Source organism: Lepus europaeus, chromosome 3, assembly GCF_033115175.1.
Source record: "Lepus europaeus isolate LE1 chromosome 3, mLepTim1.pri, whole genome shotgun sequence".
NCBI lineage: Eukaryota > Metazoa > Chordata > Mammalia > Lagomorpha > Leporidae > Lepus > Lepus europaeus.
In genome coordinates, this window is record NC_084829.1 from 9535315 (window position 1) to 9556339 (window position 21025).

Genomic DNA, 21025 nt, shown 5'->3' on the forward strand with positions numbered 1-21025 from the left:
ACAAAGAGAGTTTATACACATGTTAATTCATACTAACAAAGGCAACACATCCTGTACATTTGAATGTGAATTCCCTATGAGAAACTGATGATATCCTAATAGTGACACGATGATTAAAACTGAAGATCAAAGAAGTCACCAGGACTATGTGTTTGCATGACTTCTGATTCTAAGCATCAGTTTTGAGCCTCTCCTAAGCACTGCTTTCTGTTTGAGAGCTGTGGCTAAAAATATTTTTGCTCACCTTGGCCTAAGTAGCCAGGGAGGATCAGAGGGCCTGGAAACCCATGTGACTTATTGGTTTTTACTGAAGAAAAAAGACTCATCATGATGCCGGACTTTTATGAGCCATCACACTTCTGATACTTCATTGTCCATTTTTAATCATAGATCCTATTCCACACCACCAGCTGCAAGAGCTGAGAGCAAGGGAATAAAAAGTAAAAGGGATTCTATCAGAACTGGGAAGTGAGATCTGTTCCTTTGTCCCTATTGGCAAGGGTTGAGGTGAATGCAGAGCCCACCTCAGAGGCAGCCAACCTGGGCTTCGTTGTGGCTACCTTAGAATACAGGATGTATGCTCTGAAAACCAACTCACCTCAGTGACCTGACGTTTTGTTGTTTTTATTTAATTTTTCCATTTTTTTCCTCAAAGTTTCTCCTAGCAAATAAAAAAAGTGAAAACTCCCAGATAAATGAAGGGATCAAGCAGTTTCTATAGACATAGTCTTACCCTTTAGCTACTCCCTTTATTCCCTCCATATCGAAGACTACTAGCAACAAGGATACTAGAAATGACATTCTGTCCGTCTTTGAACTCCAGAGTCACCAACTGTCTCTTTCTAAGCAAAGATGGCGATTTTGATTCTCTCTGAAAAGGTATTTGTGAGGATCCTGACTTCTCTTATTTCTAACACCCAAACGGACTTTTAGTTAACTGCACAACATGAGGCAGTAGGGCTGAACAGGAGGGTGAATTCAGTCTTCTCTCTCTGAGTTGTGTACCCATGGGGAAAGCCTTTGGAAATCAATCAGGAAGTCACTTTCAGTGGCTCCTTCTTAGTGGGTGCACTCATTTATAGCAATGAGTTAAATATTCGAGCAATGGAAAACCTACCTGGTTTATTAGAAGGCATTCTTCGCGTGTCTCCTGTTTTTATATCAAATGCATCTCCCAATACAGTGTCCATTTCACTTATATGGTCCTGAATAGCTGTGATCACTTCCCTTTGGACCAACTTCAAGCCACCAATATCACCAAACACCTGAAAAGTTGTAATAAAATGGGAAGACGTTTAACTTACCCTGTTTGAAAGAAATATAAGAGGAATGGACAAAAGCTGTTATTTGTTTCCTGTTTCCCCACCCTGGAAGAAACTACAGCTTGGAAATCCTCTGAAATGTCATATTATTATGCTAATCCCACAGTTTAACAGAAGCTCATGATTTAGGTTTTATGGTTCAATTTCATTTCTGACCTTTACAATAGTTTTATTATAACCCTACCAAAATACAATGTTTATGTAAACATATTTAGTAAAACAGAACACAGGGTCATAATTAGCAATTAAAATATGTTTTAAAGGCAAACTTTTCTAATCCTGTTGAAATCCAAAATGTCAAAATCAAAAACAAGTCTAGGATTTTCTGTTTTGTCTTTAATAACGTTTGTTTTACGCAAAGCATAGAAAACAAATGCTGTCAGGGGAACACACAGAACAGCATTCCTTTTAGTAGGAAGTCACTGTCCCTAGAGAAGCCTTCTATATACACAAGGCTGAGCACAACTAGCAACCACACCAACATCCTGTTTCATTTGTCACACACAGTTTGGGTTTATTCTTGGGCCGTTTATAATAATCACTAACTTCATTGACTTCATGTGTCTCTCCAACATCCTGAAGGTATCTGACATTTCCAAACCTCTTGCCGAAGGTTTGTTTTTCCCCAGAACGCACGACCTCTTGACCTGAAGGCCCTGTAGATGAGAAAGCAGGGCACCGCATCCACAAGTAAATTGGAAAAGGGATGTATCTCTACGGATAGAAAAGAAGAATCTGTGACCCGACAAGGTTTTCTTTGGTTGTTGAAGTCAGTTGCTCTTTCTAGAACGACTCTTCCTGCGTATCACACAGCCAGCTCATCATAGCCTGTCTTCAGGGACAGCAACTAAAGAAAAAGGTACCTTGCTGGGCAAGGAAACCTTCCAAGACAATGAGTAATGGGAATGACAACATCGTACGAGGAAAACATTCTTGAGAATGGAACCAACATAGCCGAGAGGGAGAGACAGAGAGAGGAGATTCGTTACCTCGCCTGAAATCCTGACTTCAGTCCTGTGAGAACTGCTATAGTAATTCCCATTTACAAGAGTTAACAAATATCCTGTGGGATTCAGCAGAAGTAGGTTAGGCATTTGACGTATAAAGCTAAGCAGTGTCAAGAAAAATAGTTATCTTTGGACACCTGTTTTTTTCTTGGTGGCTATGCCTTCTCAGAGCCAAAGTCTCCCACTGCTACCTGAATTGTTTTAGTTCTTTCCCATGGCCTTCTTCTCTGACATTCTTCTTAAGCATCTCTTATTTACTACTTATTACAGACCTTTTGCCTATGATTGCTTAAGCCTAAGTTTGCTGAGAAATTCTGTGTCCACTGGCATTCACTTGATGCTTTCTCTTATTTCTGCTCCAGACTGTCTAAACATGCAAGCCAGAATTACAGCTCAAAGTCTTTTTCCATGCTTCTCAGTTTGCTTTTAAATCCAGGGTGTCAACTCCTCTGAACTTCTGAAATGTGATCAATTTGGGTGGCAGTTTGCCTTCACCAGTGTCATGAATTCCAAAATGACAAAGTTATATTCTCCTATGTTTCTTGTTGTTAACAACTGGTCTTTGTTTTTGAGCATGAGATTCACAATAACAAGCTCTCTCATCATTTTACCTTGAAGGAAATGAACTGCTGGTTTGTGGCTTTACTCAGTAGCTCCTCTTTATTAGTGCAAATTCTTTAAAGAGTCCAGAGTGCTCAGGTGAGAGGAGAAGGGGCACCAGGGGTGCTCTTGCTTGCTGGAGATTTGAGGAACTTCCTAGTTATACAGGGTAATTACCTGGCAGTGATCCCCTGCCTCCGTGTATTCCGTCAGGCTCTCGCCCTAGCAGAATGTGGCCTTCTGGGTTACACTGGTGCTGGTAATTTGTTCCCACAAATATAACTACTGTCTTTGTCCTCATCACAGCTGCACCAAAAATGAGGAGACTTCAAAATGTTCATGGAAAAATGAGGTGGAAAGATAAATTTATTTTGCATAAAATTTTGAAATCCATGCATCATTTTTTCAAAGTACACATATTGCATGAACTTTTGAAAACTCCTTGTATAAGATGATTTGTAGGTATACAAGATACACATCAAGTTAACAAATATACTTTGATCTAGTAAGTTTGAGGAAGAGAAAATAAAATAAAACCAGTCTGAATTGCAACTGCTAAAAAAACTTATTTGTGACTACTTCTAAGTTAATTCTGGGCAAAACAGTTCATTTTCCATTTACAGAAATGTGAATATAAGGAGATCTTATAATTACTTTTTGTCAATCTGAATAGAGCAATTTATTTTAAAAAATCTGTGTTGGAAAAACAAGCTCATGATATTGCAGTCATACTTATTTTATGAATTTCATTGACTAAGGGGAAAAGATGTTGCTAGAAAACAAGTATTACTAACAACTTAGACCTTATGATCGAGTTGTGCTTTAATGTGTTGTGCTGGTGCAGGTATTCAGCCTAGCGGGTAAGTTGCAATCCTATATCCTGTGTGCCTGGGTGTGACCTCTGACTCTGAGTCTAGACCACAGCTTCCTTCCTTCTAATGTGGGCCCTGGAAGGCAGCAATGATGACTCTGGAGATGTTTGGGGCACGTGGGAGTGAACCAACAGCTGGGAGCTCTCTCTCATCACTCTGCTTCTCAAAACCAAACATATATACATATATGTATGTTATATATATATTTTATTTTGCATGAAAGGTGGAAGTGAAGGAGGGAGGGAGGATGGGGTGGGAAGTGTCATTAGTTTCTTAAAATGGTATATAGGAGATATGTGAAATATGTTCAATTTATATAAATTAAAAAATATAAATAGGCCGGCGCCGCGGCTCAATAGGCTAATCCTCCGCCTTGCGGCGCCGACACACCGGGTTCTAGTCCCGGTCGGGGCACTGGATTCTGTCCCGGTTGCCCCTCTTCCAGGCCAGCTCTCTGCTATGGCCCGGGAAGACAGTGGAGGATGGCCCAAGTGCTTGGGCCCTGCACCCCATGGGAGACCAGGAGAAGCACCTGGCTCCTGGCTTTGGATCAGCACGATGCACCGGCCACAGCAGCCATTGGAGGGTGAACCAATGGCAAAGAAAGACCTTTCTCTCTGTCTCTCTCTTTCACTGTCTACTCTGCCTGTCAAAAAAAATATATAAATAAAAAATTTAAATAAAAAATTCCCATAGTTTGGTGATGAAGGAAACAGCAACCCAGTCATGTAGCATCTTTCAAAGGCAGAAAAAGACAGTGAGCTGTGATATCCACGTGGCTTCATATTATGGGGCAGCATGTTCTCCATGTATTAAATAAAGTGTAATTTATATGGCCATACCCATAGAACTGTCAGAATACTTGGTGAGCACTGCCTTCACGGAGTTACGGTTATACATTTGCTCATGCTTCTGGAAGACAATTCCAGTTCACACACGCAACAGACACACACACAGTTGTATGCACATACTGTGGTCACACCTTGAGCTATCTATCCTTTTAGATTCTCGTCTTCCATCTAGTACTCCCACTGTTGGAGTCTGTGTTTAAGGAATAATATGGACATCAATGGAAAGGGCAGGGTAAGGAGCTCCACATTTTACTGCTCCATTGCAGCAACAAAAACAACAAAAATGATCAAAAAACCAGTCATCAGAATCAACTTTTCTGGAGAGAGACTTGTTCTGACATTTCACCTCGCTGAGGCTGAAGCTACTGACAACTTGGTTTAGCTACTCAGGCTCACAGCAAGATGGTGTTAAAAATTTATGATTGTGAACTATCAGACTAGAAGTATACGATTCAACCATGTCAGTCCTGGCAGTGCAATCAGAGACAACAGTATCTTCAGAGACAGACACAGATCTCCCAGGCTGTGCAGAGCTAGTGCTCAATGGTGACACCCGCAGCAGTGGAAGCAACACCACATATACGGTCCCTCGGTCCTGTGCATGGAGCTGGATGAGCCCTCTGTGGCACAAAAAAGTATCTGGAATTCTTAAAATAATTTCTGGTTAAAACAAGCTTTTTTTTTTTTTTTTTAATAGGCAGAGTGGACAGTGAGAGAGAGACAGAGAGAAAGGTCTTCCTTTACCGTTGGTTCACCCTCCAATGGCCGCTGTAGCCGGCACGCTGCGAGCCGGTGCATCGCGCTGATCCGAAGGCAGGAGCCAGGTGCCTTTCCTGGTCTCCCATGGGGTGCAGGGCCCAAGCACTTGGGCTATCCTCCACTGCCTTCCCGGGGCCACAGCAGAGAGCTGGACTGGAAGAGGAGCAACCGGGACAGAATCCGGCGCCCCGACCGGGACTAGAATCCGGGGTGCTGGCGCCGCAGGCAGAGGATTAGCCTATTGAGCTGTGGCGCTGATCATGAAACAAGCTTTAAGAAACAGTTAACTTCTTATTAAAAAAAAAAAAAAAGAACAAGTTGGTTTTATTTACAATTAATTGAGTTGGATAGATAGGTTGTATCTTGCTGCCAGAAAAATGCAATATTGCTGAAGTTTCGATGAAAGGTTGTTGTAAATATGGTTAAGAGGATGAGGGGGAGGAAGAATAAAGTAAAAATGGCATTCCAAAAGGAATTTGTTATTGTCTTGACACCGAATGTATGTATTCATAGCACTAATTCATCTATAGGAACAAGACAGGATTTGGAGGCCTAGCAAAATCCACCATGGCTGTGAAAGAAGTGAAAGTTTTGCTTAACAGGATTCAAATCGCTCTACCTGAAGTTCAGCCAACTGAGTGAGGTGTAAGAAGCCTATTAACACTAGATGAAGGCAGTAGATTTCAAAAATAGAGCTCGAAACAATACAGCACCCCTTTAGCTACAGATTGAATCAACATCAATTGAAGAGAAAGGTTTCTTTGCATTTTAAAAAAGTGGAGTCCTTAGGATTTAATTTCTTCAAGTGAGTAGATGAATTAAGGGGCAGCATTTGGATTTATTCTCTAGGATTTCGTGATGATGGATGGCGGCAGTGGGGGTCGTGTTGGTCACAGATGAGAAAACTATTAGGCAAAGCAGAGCGTCCTGTCATTTTTGTAAAAGTGTACTTTGCTCGATTGTAAAATATTCAAAGTTCTTAAGATTAAATATCTGAATATTGTTTTTGAAGCAGCAACTGTCACCTTAAATCTAGAGTCTAGTTTGTTTACTGGCTGTATTTTATATCCTTTAGAAAATGACGCAAACTGGCAATGAAATCACTGTAAGTATTCTACAGGGGAATATAAATGTGCTTTGGTTACAGTGTACATATCTTTATACATAATTCCAGTTTATTTTCCCTGGAATTATGTTAAATATGTTAAAAGACTTTTCTCATAAAGGTAAAAATGCTAGATGTTTCTAAGTTGTAATTTAATATTAGTGTCAACATTGCTTCAGAAAATAAGCTACTGTTACTATTTCATTCTTTTAACTGTCATTCAGCATAGTATGTGTGACTTTGCACACAAAATAAACTTACATGATTTTATGTCAGTGCTTTAGAAAATGTAAGAAAGATTTAAAGTAATTGATAGGATAGAATTATGTAGAATAACTGAAGCTAAGCAACTTCTTTTTTTATATTTCTTGATCTTATTATCAATAAATAAGTGTTTCAGGTATTTATAGAGAAATCTGTTCCATAAGATATATTGGAGAAAGTATGGATTTGTAAAGAGAAAAAAAAATCAATATTTGCACATAATTCTCAGGTTAATATTTACACAATTATTAAGTGCACCAAATATTTATAGCTATATAAGACATTATAATTGTATTTAGAATTGTTCTTAATATTTATATTTATAGCTATATAAGACAATATAATTATATTTAGAATTGTTCTTATTTTGTTCTTCTTCATAAGTGAATTATCTTTGATCTTTTTAGATATCAGTATTGGACATTTTTGTCAAATAGAGCCAAAATAAGAATCACATATTCTGAGAACGATCATCTGAAACACTGATTTTTGGGCACATAAATGATACATATATTTGTGAAGAAACACTCAAAAATTCCAAATAGTATAATAAATTAAGATTAATAAATAAAATGAAATCTGAGGATATTTTTTGCATCTAGAAGATTACTCTTCAAGACATCTTCTCCAAAATCCAATTTAAGAAAAAAATATGCATTAACAATCCACATATTTTTATTCAAGGCAAAATATTCAATCTTTACTGAGTGTGCAGTAAAGGTTTAATTCTTCGCCTCTGTAATGTTCGTATTAGGCATTTAAGCACATATTTTGGTCCAAATGTCAAGGCTTATTTTTGAATCTTCTGCTTTAAACCAGTTCCTAAGACTTACAATGCAAGAGAGGTTTCCTTATCCTCTATATCATATGTATGTCTATTATTTCTGGCAGACATGTGAATGTAAGAGTATTTTACAGCTTTGTGGAAAAGAAAATTACATATTTTGGTGCAAAAATTCTTTGAAGGCATGCATATGAAGGAAACTTCAAAAAGTTATGGAAAATATGTGTTATGAAAAATCATGCATCTATTTTAAAACTTTTTTGAACCAAAATAAATGTATCTAATTCCTTTTCTCTATGGGCTTTCTAAAGTATTCTCAAAGAATAATAGGACAATTCCTTTCTGTAGTTTTCATAAATTCTATTATTTGGAGATTCAAAGGATATCTAAAAATTTTAAAATTATTCTATTGGTACGAGTATCTTCAAAAATATATTTCTGATCATTCTTTCATACACACATAAATCTAAAAATATAATTTTAAGTGACAAGGAACTACTAATGATTAGTTACCTCAAAATATGAGTACAGATATAGAGAGAAACTTAGTATTTTGTAAGATTTAATATTTAATGATAGCAGGTATTTTAGTAAAGATCTGAATATTAATCACAAATATTTTGAACAATCACAAAATCACAACAGCATATTAAAAGGCACTCTAAATGGTTTTTCATGATTTTTAAGGAAGTTACACATAGCTAGAGTAAAAGTAATTTAGTCACTAAAAGTTTATCCTGTGATTGAAATAGCTTTTCCAACGGAGCTACCTTTCCTGAAAACATGTCTGAAATTGGTTGTGCTGTGTTGAAATCTCTTGTACAGTAAGCTTGGTTTAAAAGAAAATAAAACTGTAATTTTCCTCTAAGCTTATGAATACAAGATATAAAATGACCAATGAAGATGAAGGTGAGAGTCTTTTCGTGTAACTTTTGAGAAAATCAAAACATTTCATTGCAAGCTGCATTCATCTGGTTATGGACAAATAAAATTATTTTGACACATACATATGGGAATAATAAGTCTGTCAAGTGATTTTTGAAGGGAGTTAAATTTCTATACATATTTAAGTGATTAGTAAATATGTCAGCTTAAGTATTTTCATGGTAGGATGGCAGGAAAATGTCTAATAAGTGGTATTATATTCTAAAACTAGTCCAATCATTGAATTCTGCCTTGCTCTGGCATTCCTTTTTTAAAATACGTTGTCTATAAGAAGGTCTAAGTTTTAGATGTAACAAAACGATCACCCTTTACAGTTAGGATAAAATAGACTATCATCCTCATTCTAGGGAAAAGAAAAGGCGAAATAGTATCAGGTCTATATTGTTCCAAGCAAGCAAAATCTTAAAAACTCAATAAATGAAAATATATATGTTTGAATCTAAAAATTAAAAAAGAAAAAAAATATCCGTGTTGTTGACATTAATTTGTGACACAGTTATGGCCAGTGCTATTTTATTTCAATGTATATTTCTTGTTGTACTCAGATACACGAAGTGTACCCCAAGGGCCTACTGAATCTTCTTATACTGTTGTAATGCACAAATGTTTACTGTTCTAAATCTGGAGAGTGAAACTGTGACTTTCTTCCATTTTGTGTAAATGAATTAGTATTAATATTATCTTCAAAGCAGCCAGAAACTAGGCCAAATGAGAAACACAAGTATGGCTTTCCTTTTTCCCATGTGCAAAGACTTTTACCAAAAGGAAAAGCTGATGGAATAATTTTCTCCATGAAAATGCAAGATATCATCAACAATTGACATCAGCACAACAAATGCCTGTACGTGCTTATTTTCTATTAATTTCTCTTCTACATTATTGTACGTATGTTGCCTCGCCTGCCTTATGCATGTACAAGCTATACTCTACAAATTGGTCACTGGAGAATATAAATATAGGAATTCTCAAATATACTAAATAACCTTTTCTGGAAGAAATTAAAACAAATGAGTTAAAACTGAGAAGCTCTGGATTATTTGTGAGGTTTTGATCTGCGATTCATTTGTTCAAGAGAAAATGTGCTCTTTCTCTGCCCTCCACCCCGTTTATGCAAAGTTTCCTGCAGACTTGTAGCTTCACTTGGAGGGGAATGGAGCCAAGGTCCAGTCTTTATGCTTGCTGTTTGCACTGTGCAGTCAGTGGACTCCAAGCACGGGGCAAACAATTGGGGTGAGTAAAACCCATCTTATCATCAAACTGTGTTTTGGTTTTTCGTTTTCTCCTTTCTTCTCCTGCTGCTTTCCATCAGCAGAACACTTAGCAATCACTAATTGGTTAATCCATTATTAGGCAAGTATTAATATTCTAATTTTGCACACAAGGAATCAGGCTTCCTGCTGTGTGTCCCCTGGCCCTGGGTAAGGAGTTCTTCAGATGGGAGATTCAAAGTAGGTGAGGCCCGTCTCCTGAGACCCAGCCGCTTGCCTAGAGCCGCGAGGGCTGTGCGGAGCCTCTGTGTGATCGCTGAGTTCCTGACTCCCAGCTCTCCACCCAGACCACCAGAAGACACTGCCTCTAATGACAAAAACCGTTTTCCCATTCCACTCCAACTAATGCTCCAAGGACTTTCTTAATTGCGACTGATACCCAGGGATCAGGAAACTTATTTGTGACTTGATGAATCTGCATGATCTTGCCTGAGTTTCTAGGTTTTGTAGCACTAAAAACTTTAAGTAACTTTGTTCTTGCAAAATACTTCAAGATCACCCTACCTACCTACCAAAGAGACAACATGTTATTCTGTGGAGTGGCTGGACTTCATGGAGCCCAGAAGTACTGATGAAAGCAAAATGGAGAGGCACTCACTGAGTGGCTAACCAATGACCATCTCTTACAAGTGGTGGGTGGAATTTTGTTAAAAAGCAAAACAGGTAGAACACCTTAAGAGCTCCCTCACTGTGGGCTGTAAAACTAGATGGAACACATTATGAACACATATCTATAGATAATATTGTTAGCAACATGCCTTCTATTCCAGACTCATGAAACCTGACCTGTTTAGTCAAAAACCGTTCTTTTCCAAAAGCATAGTGTTACAAGCAAGGGAAATCTTGAAAATAGCTTGCTTCAAGCTCAAAATACTAAGGTTTTATTGAGAAAACAAAAGAAGCAGAAAAGGGTGATATATGACCTATATTCCACTGTCACAATTAGGAGAGACTTAGGAATCACTCTAGTTACAAGTTTCAATTGTGTTGAATGCAAAAGAAACATAGAGATAACAAGATATTTTATTTAAAAGCCACATACAGCCTTCAAGATGAGAATTCAGGATATAAGAGTGAAGCGAAATTTTGGCAACCATTTATGCTTCAAATTTACTGCCATATATAATTTGTAAATAAATTAGGGCTAGACACAACCGTTTCTTTGCATATCATAATTTCTGATCGAAACACCAAAAGGGACTTACTGATATGTATAACTATGTCTAAATCATTCCTAAATGTAGGTTCCATGAATTCACACAATATGGCCAATTGATGGTAAGAATTTCAAGGTGCCTAATAACCAATCAAGGAAATAATTTAGAATCCCCAAATTCCATGCAATTCAATAGACTTCTTTGAGTGTTGACTAACTACTTAATACAAAGCTAGAGACTTCAAGGGTGAAAGCTAACTGAAGGGCATGTAGGTGGCTTCTTATAAAGCATCATTTGAGTAGTTTAAGGGGTGTTTCATCGAGAAAGCATAATCCACTTGTATGCTGTTACTTGACGTTTTCTTAAAAAGCATGCACCTTGGGACAGGCAACACATGGATTTTGTTTCTCACAGAGGTTGCAAAAGAGTGCTCCCTTGCAACTTTGTGGTCTGTATCTTGAAAGGTCGATGGAGAGATCTGATAATCCTCATTAGGAACCAGAATAAAAAAAAAAAAAATGGGAAGACTGCTGAACAACCAGACAAGTGCCACAAAGCTTTGCCTAATTCTCAGTTTGCTCGGTGACTGCATTGCTTTAAAGTCCCTGTTCTACAGGAGATACAATTTAAGAATGACAATACGCTTAAAGAATGCATTCTAGTGCTTGCGATAAATGTTAGAGAAAGTATAAACAGGAGAATTCAGTTTGGAACGGATTTCATAGAGAAGGAAGCAGATCAAGTACAGCATAGAGAAATAAATGACTAGGTGTATACTCAAAAAAACCAGGCAAACCCCAGAGCATTTGCTGGGACCTGAAAAAGGAGAAAACTTGCTTCCTGTTGGCTGAATTTCATTCAGTGAGGCCCAGGCTCCTATCAATGCATTACTGTCACATAAGGCAATGGTGTGGTGTGGGAAACCCAGGCAACGAAAGCCGCACGGGTCAATAATATCTATTATCTCAACACTCGGTTCTCCCAGAAATGAGTTTGGTTGTTCCAGTGTAATGTTACTGTTGGTATTGGGACTAAATGTCTACAAATTCAGGTAATTTAGTTGTGCATGATCTATAATACTTGGGAATCTTTATGGCACCATTTATTTTAAGAGCTAAAAGTACTTTGAGGCTGTTATCTCATTAACCTGCCACAAATCCCTATGAGCCAGGTAGTATAAGTATTCATAACCCAGTTTTACAGATAAGGAAAGAGGCAGAGAAATGACTAAGCCAAGGTTATGGAGCAAATGGAGAAGTGAGGGACTCGAAGGGCCCTGGTGGTGGCTGTGCTCATGAACCTGCAATCACCTCCCTCCTGGGTTTTCACCTGGTCTGGGAGCTACAAAATAGTTTATGGCTGAAAGTCAACCCTGGCTTCTCATATCTCCACTGTCTGTGTTATTCCAGTGCGTATTTCAGTGTACTGTATGCACACGGATTTAAGCACATGCCTATGCAAATTAAAGAAAAAAAAACAAAAAAGAAAAGTTCTGGCACTTTTGCTTTACAAAGAAATTCCTAGAGCAAATGTATCACATGTACAAGTGCCAATATCTCAGCCCCGACCCAAGCTTCCAAAAAATGACCTTGGATACAGTTATGTCTGACCACCTCCTGCTTTTCTATAATCTGCAGAATTCCCTGTTACAGTGCACCTTCGTAAGGGAGAGGGGAGGGTGGCCTGCTCGAGATTCTAGTCTGCCCCAGCCGCCGTGCACTTTTCTAAGGAGATGCACACGCGGCTCCTCAGGTACCCAAATGATGTCACCAGCTCTCACTTTGCAGAAAGCAAAAGCTTCCTCCCTGTGACGCTGTATACTAAGCAACTTGAAATATCCTCAAGACTGTATGGAAGGGGATTTTATCAACTTTGTAACAAGACCAGTGGCTAACTTGATAGGGAATGTTTGATAGGAGCGGGAATATTCTTCAAATTCTAAACATTTAGTAGTGTGTTGCATGAAAGCAAGAAATAAATAGATCTTCATTTTCCTTCTTGTCTATCTTTAATCTCCATCACATAGAAACTTTCTTTCAGATTTCGTAATGTAACATCACCGGCACTAATGGGACAGATCTGAGTTCAGCTTGCCTTGAGGTTGTGGATTCTAAGAAGCGATAAAACAAGTGTGGCCTGTGTCTATATCCCTTCCGAACAGCAGTCCTTCTATTTTGTTCTTGTTGAACTCTATTTAGTGGAGCAGTAACCCTGTGAACTATAAAATGAACTAAAAATACGTTACTGCAAAAATTAAGGAAGGAAGGACAGAAAGACAAAAAGAGAGAGAAAGAGAGGGAGAGGAAGAAATAAAGACATGTTATTGTATTCTTAGATTGTATCTGTGAACTACATGACGTCTGTTCTCTTTATTGATTTTTAAAAATAAGTTATTTTAAAAATAAGTTATTTTAAAAATAAGTTATTTAAAAATAAGTTATTGATTTTTAAAAATCAATATCAATACACTTAAATACTGACATTTTTGGAGAAAACATAACTTCCAAAAATCTTTTCCAAATGCTCTTTTTATGATGTTTATAAAGATTTGGATGGAGCACATTATGTTTAAAGATTTGTCGGGGGGAGAAGTGAAAGGCCAGCATCTCGTCCATTTGGTGTGGAAGAGATCCCCAGGCACGGAATCACCAGTGGACTCAGAGAACTCTACGTCACCAGGCTGCTAATGTTTACAGATGTTAACTGGGCAAACGTTAGCACAGAGAGAACCCTGAATTATCACTTGCCTCTCTTCGACATAGTTACATGCAGAAATAATCTTTTTCCTATGTGGCTTCTTATTTGTTTAGGCAAAAGCTAAAATACCTCTTCAAGCCTCCTATTATAGTAGAAATTTCTGTTCTAATGTTTGCCAAGTAACACTGAAGCCTTTGCAATTGCGTATAAGCACACACACATATACACACACAGGTATCCATACTTACGCAATGCAATATACACAGAATTTACATCAAAATATTTTCATAGATACATACCTCAACAATGGCACCACCAGGGCATCTGAGAAAATGGCGATACAGCTCTTGGAACCCACTGGGATAAACGGTGTATATGGACACATAAGAAGTCACATCTCCTAGACCACGAGCAGACACAGAAATCCCATTCTGATGCTGGAGGTCACAGCTGGCAACACTGGACTGGAGGCCAGGGCTTTTCCAGATGTAATCACACACTGCCACCTAGTGAGACACAGAGCCCCACCCCCACCCCCACCCCAGACCCCCAGCCCAGAAAAGAACAGGAAAAAATTAATTAACTTCTGGCAAGAGCATAACCGATTTTAAATGATTTTACAATAAATCTGAAAGTCTCTGCCATCTGCAGTGCTTGCACTCCATTCCACGCATATTTTTATGGCATATCTCTAAATAGTGAAGATAGACAAATCCCCGGTGTGTGCTCCATAAAGTTAATTCTACACAGATGAAGCTGTAATTGGCTTCCATATTAACCCAAAGTAGGAAGATCAAGCAGGCTGTGACAACGCCAGTGTTGATTAAAAATAAAAAAAAAAGTGCTTACGACGATTTTATGAATGGATGTTTGTACTTTCCCATCCAAAAGAAATCTTTGTTCTTTCTTACTTACTTGCACTGTGTGAAGTGCTAAGTCTCTGATATCACCAAAATGGTGCACAAGATATATTAATGATGTAGTTGGCTGAAATGCACAGAGCAGAGTTTCCGCACACTTGTTGTATTTATCTACTGTTTTTCTTTCCTGGCAATCTTGACTTTTGTACTCACTGGGCATTATCTGGAAGGGTTTCTCAGGTAGCAATTTCATTGTCTAATACAATGTACCCTGTGGGGCTTTCATTAATGCTAATTGAATTATGAATGAGTTGAAAAGATACTGTTCTATTACTTGTTTAAAATACTGCAATGAAGATTGCAGTATACTACAGTAAAATTTATTTGAGCTGATAAACTTTCTAGTTTCTAAATCTTTTCCTACGACTGCAAAGCTTTGTATAAGCTTTCTAAAATGTGCATTTTCATACTCGCAGATTACAGTAGTTTCAGAAGCATTCAGTGGAAAGTTTTCGATGGACTTCTGTTCTCCCTTCTTCCTTCTGAGCAGAAACACGCATTCACTATTCCAAAAAGTCCATTTGAAATACTCTTTCCAAAATTAATTCTCTCAAGGATGATTTACAAATACTTTAAATCTTCAGAAATATGGAAAGACTTAATAACAAGAAAGAAAATTCTGGTCAATTACTATTTAATTCCCATCTATAATTGACAATAAATTCCCAAGATTCTAGCTAGTGATTTTTTTCTTTTGAAAATGAAAAGGTATAATTAAAATCTGGGCAAGAAAAGAAGCTGTAAATGGCTTTAAAAGGCTTACAGGAGCAAATAACCAGTCTAAAATGATTAAAAGCAGAAGTTTACTTAGGGTGCATTCTACAACAGGTTTTTGAGACAATACAAACCTGCTCTTGGAACTAACAATCCAGCAGGAGTTTACTGAAAGAAATTGGCATAAATTTATCTGAAAATAAGTTTGATTGTGACAAGTGTTCATAAGGAATTTTGCTAAAGAGATGAGATTTGAATTGGATCTTGAAAGAGCTAAGATGTGAAATCAACCCAAGTGTCCATTAATGGATCAATGGATTAAGAAAATGTGTACTGGTGCCCTCTCCCCAAAAAATGGAATGCAATTTGGTCATTAAAGAGGATGAAATCCTATCATTTATAGCAACATAAGTAAAATCAGGCACAGAAATATAAATATCATATGATCTCACTCATATGCACAATCTAACTCAGTTGATCTTTTTCCAGAAGTCCAGGGCACAAGAATAGATAGCAGAGGCTGGGGAGTTTGAGGAGACAGGTGGAGAGACATTGGCCAAGAGCTACAAAGTCACAGTTGGCTAGGAAGGATAAGGTCTGGTGTTCTATTGCATAGTAGGATGCCCATTAATTAACCACAATGTATTTTATATTTCAAAATAGCTAGAACAAAGGATTGTGAATATTCTTGCCATAAAGTAGTGATTAATGTATAAGATGATGATCTGTTAAATATTCCTTTTTTTAAAAAAAAAAAAAGATTTATTGGGCCAGTGCTGTGGCTTAGTGGGTAAAGTCGCCACCTGTAGCACCAGCATCCCTTGTGGGTGCCAGTTCAAGGGCAGACCCAGAAGAAGCTCCTGGCTTCTGGCTGGGCAATGCCCAGCTCTGGCAATTGCAGCCATTTAGGGAGTGAACCAATGGATGGGAGATCACTCTGTAACTCTGTCTTTCAAATAAGTAATACAAATAAAACAAATCTTAAAAATAAAAGCTTTATATGTTTGTTTGAAAGGCAGTGTTACAGAGAGAGAGGAAGGCAAAGAAAGGAAGAGAAATTATCCATCTGCTGGTTCACTTCCCCAAATGGTTACAGTGGCCAGGGCTGGACCAGTCTGAAAACAGGAAGCTGGAACTCCATCTAGGTCTCCCATATGGATGACAGAGGTCCAAGTACTTGGATCATCTTCTGCTGCTTTTACAAGTGCATTAGAAGGAAGCTGGATTGGAAGCTCAGCATGCTTCAGTCCATGCTCATACAGGATGCCAGTGGTGCAGGTGGTGGCCCCTAAAACACTGGCCCCTAAATATTCTGATGTGATGATTACAACATGTATCAAAACATCACACTATATCCCATAAATACATAAAATGATTACCTGTCAACAAAAACAAATTAAAAAATACCAATGGTATTTCAATGGGTAAGAAGTGTGGCACAATGTCTCCTGGCAGAGGAGCAGTGCTAGTGAAAGATCTGAGATGCCTGGGCACAGCAATTCAAGGTCAGTGAATGGGGCAATAGACCAGATGGTAGGAAGGCTATGAGGACAAGAATGGGAGGTTGGAAAGCCATTTCTGATGCTGTGCCAGTCCATAAACAAGGTGAGCTGCTGCAGGTCTTGGTGTACTAAAAATATTTGGTCTGACTTGTCTTTTAGCTCCATAGAGCTGGAGGCAACATGATAGGTAGACCAGAACAACAGATACCATCTCACCAAAAGGGACAAGGTGGTCCTGCCTGTACACAGTGGTAACCAGGCTGCAAATAGAATAAATGATCTCTTTTTTTGAGGTAGAGTCAGCAGACTTGAGTCAGCAGACAGACAGAGAGAGTATGTGTGTGTGTGTGTGTGAGAGAGAGAGAGAGAGAGAGAGAGGGATCATTTATCTGTTGGTTCACTCTCCACATGGCCACAATGGCCAAGTCTGGGCCATGGCAAAGCCCGGAGCCAGAAACTCCGTACATATTTCCTAGATGGGTTACAGGGACCCAAGTACTTGGGCCAACACCCACTGCCTTCCCCAGTGCATTAGCAGGAAGCTGGGGCAGAAGCGGAACAGCCAGGACTCCAGCTCAACATGGTTTTTGAGCACTCTAATGGTGGCTTAATCCACTGTGCTACAATGCCAGCCCCCTCCATACCTATGCATTTTTACTTCTACATGTGGAATGGTGTGCGTAGTGCAATGTTACCTTTATGCATTAGTATGATGTCCTACTGCTGGAATATGTCTGAATAAGATTCTGGATGCTGAATTTTCCCTTCAGTTAACTGGTCCTTTGAAAGACTCTGAGACGAGGTCTTTTTATTCTTGGTCTGGATACTGGGTGAGAACTTTGCAGAAATAAAGGTGGTTCCCAATTACTGTAGGCATTCAGTCCTGTTAATGTCCCATGAAATGGTCTCAAGTCTCTTAGAATTTAAAATTAACTAGGAAGGATATTGAAATAAATGTTTTCTGGCTTTTTTTGGATCTTGATACTAATACAATGGTGGACATTGCTAAAATTTCTGACTAGTAGTTATTAAAATAGTAGAATACTCAAAACATCTAGGAACACCAAGATACATGGACCAAGTTAAACCCTACTCTATTGTGGTACAAATATTCATCTACTCTGTTGTTGTGCAAGTATTGTTGTACATTCCCCTTAGAAAGGAAGATAGAAAACCCCAACAGAAATGAAGGTGAGCAACCCAAAAACCTCACTGGAAATGGTTTACATAGAAGAAAATATCTTCAGTTATATTCAGATGTTTTAGTATTTTCATATTGGCCATGAAAACACCCTACCTTCAGGGTAATTGCTTTAAATTCTGACTTACAGCCAAAGACAGCCTCAAGCAATTGGGGATGCTTAGCTTTGAAAACTTAAAATCCTCCCTGGGGTTAATAAAGTAGGACAAGGTAAAAAAAATAAAAATAAAAAAAAGAAGAACATGGATATTTTATAACAGAGACAAAAGCCGAAGAGAAGCTCATCAGAGGACAAATGCAAGTGTGGGGAGGGACACTGAAATCACCATGTGTTTTTTGTTTGGTACCTACTCGAAATGCATTGAACATGATTCTCTGAAACTGTGTTCTCTTCATGCTGACCTTAAAATTAGCTGTTGAGGAACAAGCAGCTCAGGAAACTAATCTGTGATGTTTTGCCATCAAGTTAAATGTCCACATGTAGTAGTTCCCATTCAGTTGTATTTCAGGCCATGAAGGTAATCCACAAACAGGAAGGGAAAGTTCTGTTAAGGCAAATACCAGACAACCTTGCCTTTCTTGTGGATGGCAGGTGAGGGATAAAAAGGAAGAAGGATATGACTTTTCTATAAACTACATTTTCTATAGATGCCTTTGTTTTCCATTTTCTAGTGAGTAATGGTTAAACTATTTGGCAGACCAAACAATATCCATGGAACATTGGAGCTCACTCAGTGATAGCTACTGTGTCCTACATAATCTGAAGTTAGTGCCACAAGTCTCTCAGCTGTCATCTAAAATCCCTTTCATTAAAGCAATCAAATATGTCTTTTCATTTTCAGGAGAGCCCAGCGTGAGTTAATAAATCTATTGAGACAAGTGACTCAAGAGAATAACATATAGGACACATCTGAAGAGCTAAAACTGGCCTCCATTTGGAGGCACAAAACTTAGAAGAATCCACAATGCCAGACTAGGAACAGTAATCCTTAAATGAAATTCATCATTCAGCAGAAAAACAAGTTAAGGATGGCAATTCAATGGTAGGCAAAACAGGCCAGAACAGGTTCAAATGCTGCATATTTCACAACCAAGCTTAATTAAAACAGGACTATGAGGCTGTTAATTGCATTATAATAGTTCAGCATGAAATTAGGTCTGATGTGAATGTCCTTATAGTGGAGTTGTTTATGTTATTATAATTACACAGTGGCACACAGATTTACTGCATAGATACATTGTCAACAGCTCTTGGGTCAATTTCTTTTCTTTTCTCACTTAAATCTGCACTCAATTTCCAAGTATGGAAAGTCAGCATGAGAGAAACCAGAGTTGGGAAATTAGGTTACACTGGATGATCGGCTGGTCTCCTGTGTATCTGAAGCTTAGAACTCCAAATAAATTGTGTGTTCCTGATGGTGATTTTATTCACCATTTTTTAAAGGAGAGAACCACTTGTTAAAAAACTGTGTCTCATCAAAATGGACAACATACCCACAGATGCTTCATTTTGCCATACAAAGGGAAGCCTTTTTCTTAGTCTACTTGTGCCACTATAACAGAATACCTAACTTTTAGTAATTCATAAAAAAATAGAAATGTATGGGGCTTACAGCAGCAAGGGAGTTGGACAGCATGGTTCCGGTATTTGGCCAGAGTCCTTGGTGTTGTGTCATCCCATGGTAGAAGGTGAAAGGGCAAGAGTCAGGATTCAGAGAGGGCCAAACTCGAGTTTACACAATATCCTGTCTCATAATAGCTAACTCATTCCCAAAATAACCACATTGATGAGGACAGACTCCTCATGCCCTAATCACCTCTTATGAGGCACCACTTCCAGACATGGTTGCATTGGGGATTAAATTTTCAAAACATGTTGGTTCAACACAGATTCAAAGAATTAATGGTTGTTAAGTGTCTGACTAAAGTCATGTCAGTGATTCCACCGTATCATATATACCAATAGTAATAAGAAACAAAAAGTTTAAAGATTTGTATCTAGTAAAAAATGCCCACTCCTGTTCATAGAGTGCAAAAGACACAAAAGAGAATGATTTTCCAAGTGGCAAAAATGTTTCTTGATCCACTCATAGTGTCTAATTCTTGGTCTAAGACATAACTGTTATCTTCCTTATGATCTTGATTTCAATACCCAAACTTTAGATAATATCATATGCTTTGGAAGCATATACATATTTAATATTTTCTGTTTCCATCTTGATGTTTTTATTTTACACATTCTATGCACAGCAATTTTGTGTATTGCTTTGGAATAAGAGCAAAACATTGAAAAGTACCTTCAAATAAATTAGGTAAGTAAAATGATTATGCCTTGATGTTTCTTTCTTTAACATGACCATTAAGAATATAGAATGAGCACTTAAGTAAATTTGAGGCAATATAGGGAAAGGTAATAAAGTACATTGTGTAGCCAGAAAACCATAGTTCTAAACAAAATAACCTGTGCTTAATTTATATAGAAATTATGCAATTTGAGGGAGGCTAATGTATATTGTGTCTGTTTGTAAAACATTATACAGAAAGTTTTGTTATGGTGGACATCTCTAATTTTGGTAACCAACATTTTTACATCTTGCATCTGCAAGTGGAAATTCATGAGTTTTTCATATTACTGCTACAAAATTCTTAAGAAATACTCTGGGAGACCACAAAGAACTTGACATCTAGTTGTGAAATTCTAAAACTCTTAGAAATAGATGTAAGTGCAAGAAAACTATTCAGGATTCATCATTAAAGTAGTACATCAATTTTAGCAGTATTTCCTAGTTCTAGCTTGTGGATAAGAGTGAAATCATGAGTAATACTACCACGGAAACTAACGATACCTGAACATGCTATTAGTTAGTTTAGGAGCAAGGGTAAACATAAAGTGACAACCTTCTGCCAATTTTCCCTCTAACTGTAAGCCTTGGCTACCAACATGAACAAGAGATGAGTGTGGAAACATCTCACCACCAATCTGAGAGCAGGAGATAAGAGAGGGACAAGGGTTGTGCCAGCAAGATGAGAAAGAAGAAATGTAAGAAAGAAAAACAA

At 38.0% G+C, this 21025-nt stretch overlaps 1 protein-coding gene across 1 annotated transcript in view; it reads right to left on the minus strand.

Moving 5' to 3' along the window:
• Positions 1-393: 393 nt before the first annotated feature.
• The window catches only part of LOC133756402 (uncharacterized), a 304699-nt gene continuing 284067 nt past the window's right edge, over positions 394-21025 (minus strand). Inside the window, exons 23-25 of the mRNA XM_062187100.1 lie at positions 13931-14137; positions 1118-1265; positions 394-419 (exon numbers count right to left, since the gene is read on the minus strand). Of these exons, the coding sequence (XP_062043084.1) occupies positions 394-419; positions 1118-1265; positions 13931-14137 (381 nt within the window). The remainder of the gene's footprint in view (positions 420-1117; positions 1266-13930; positions 14138-21025) is intronic.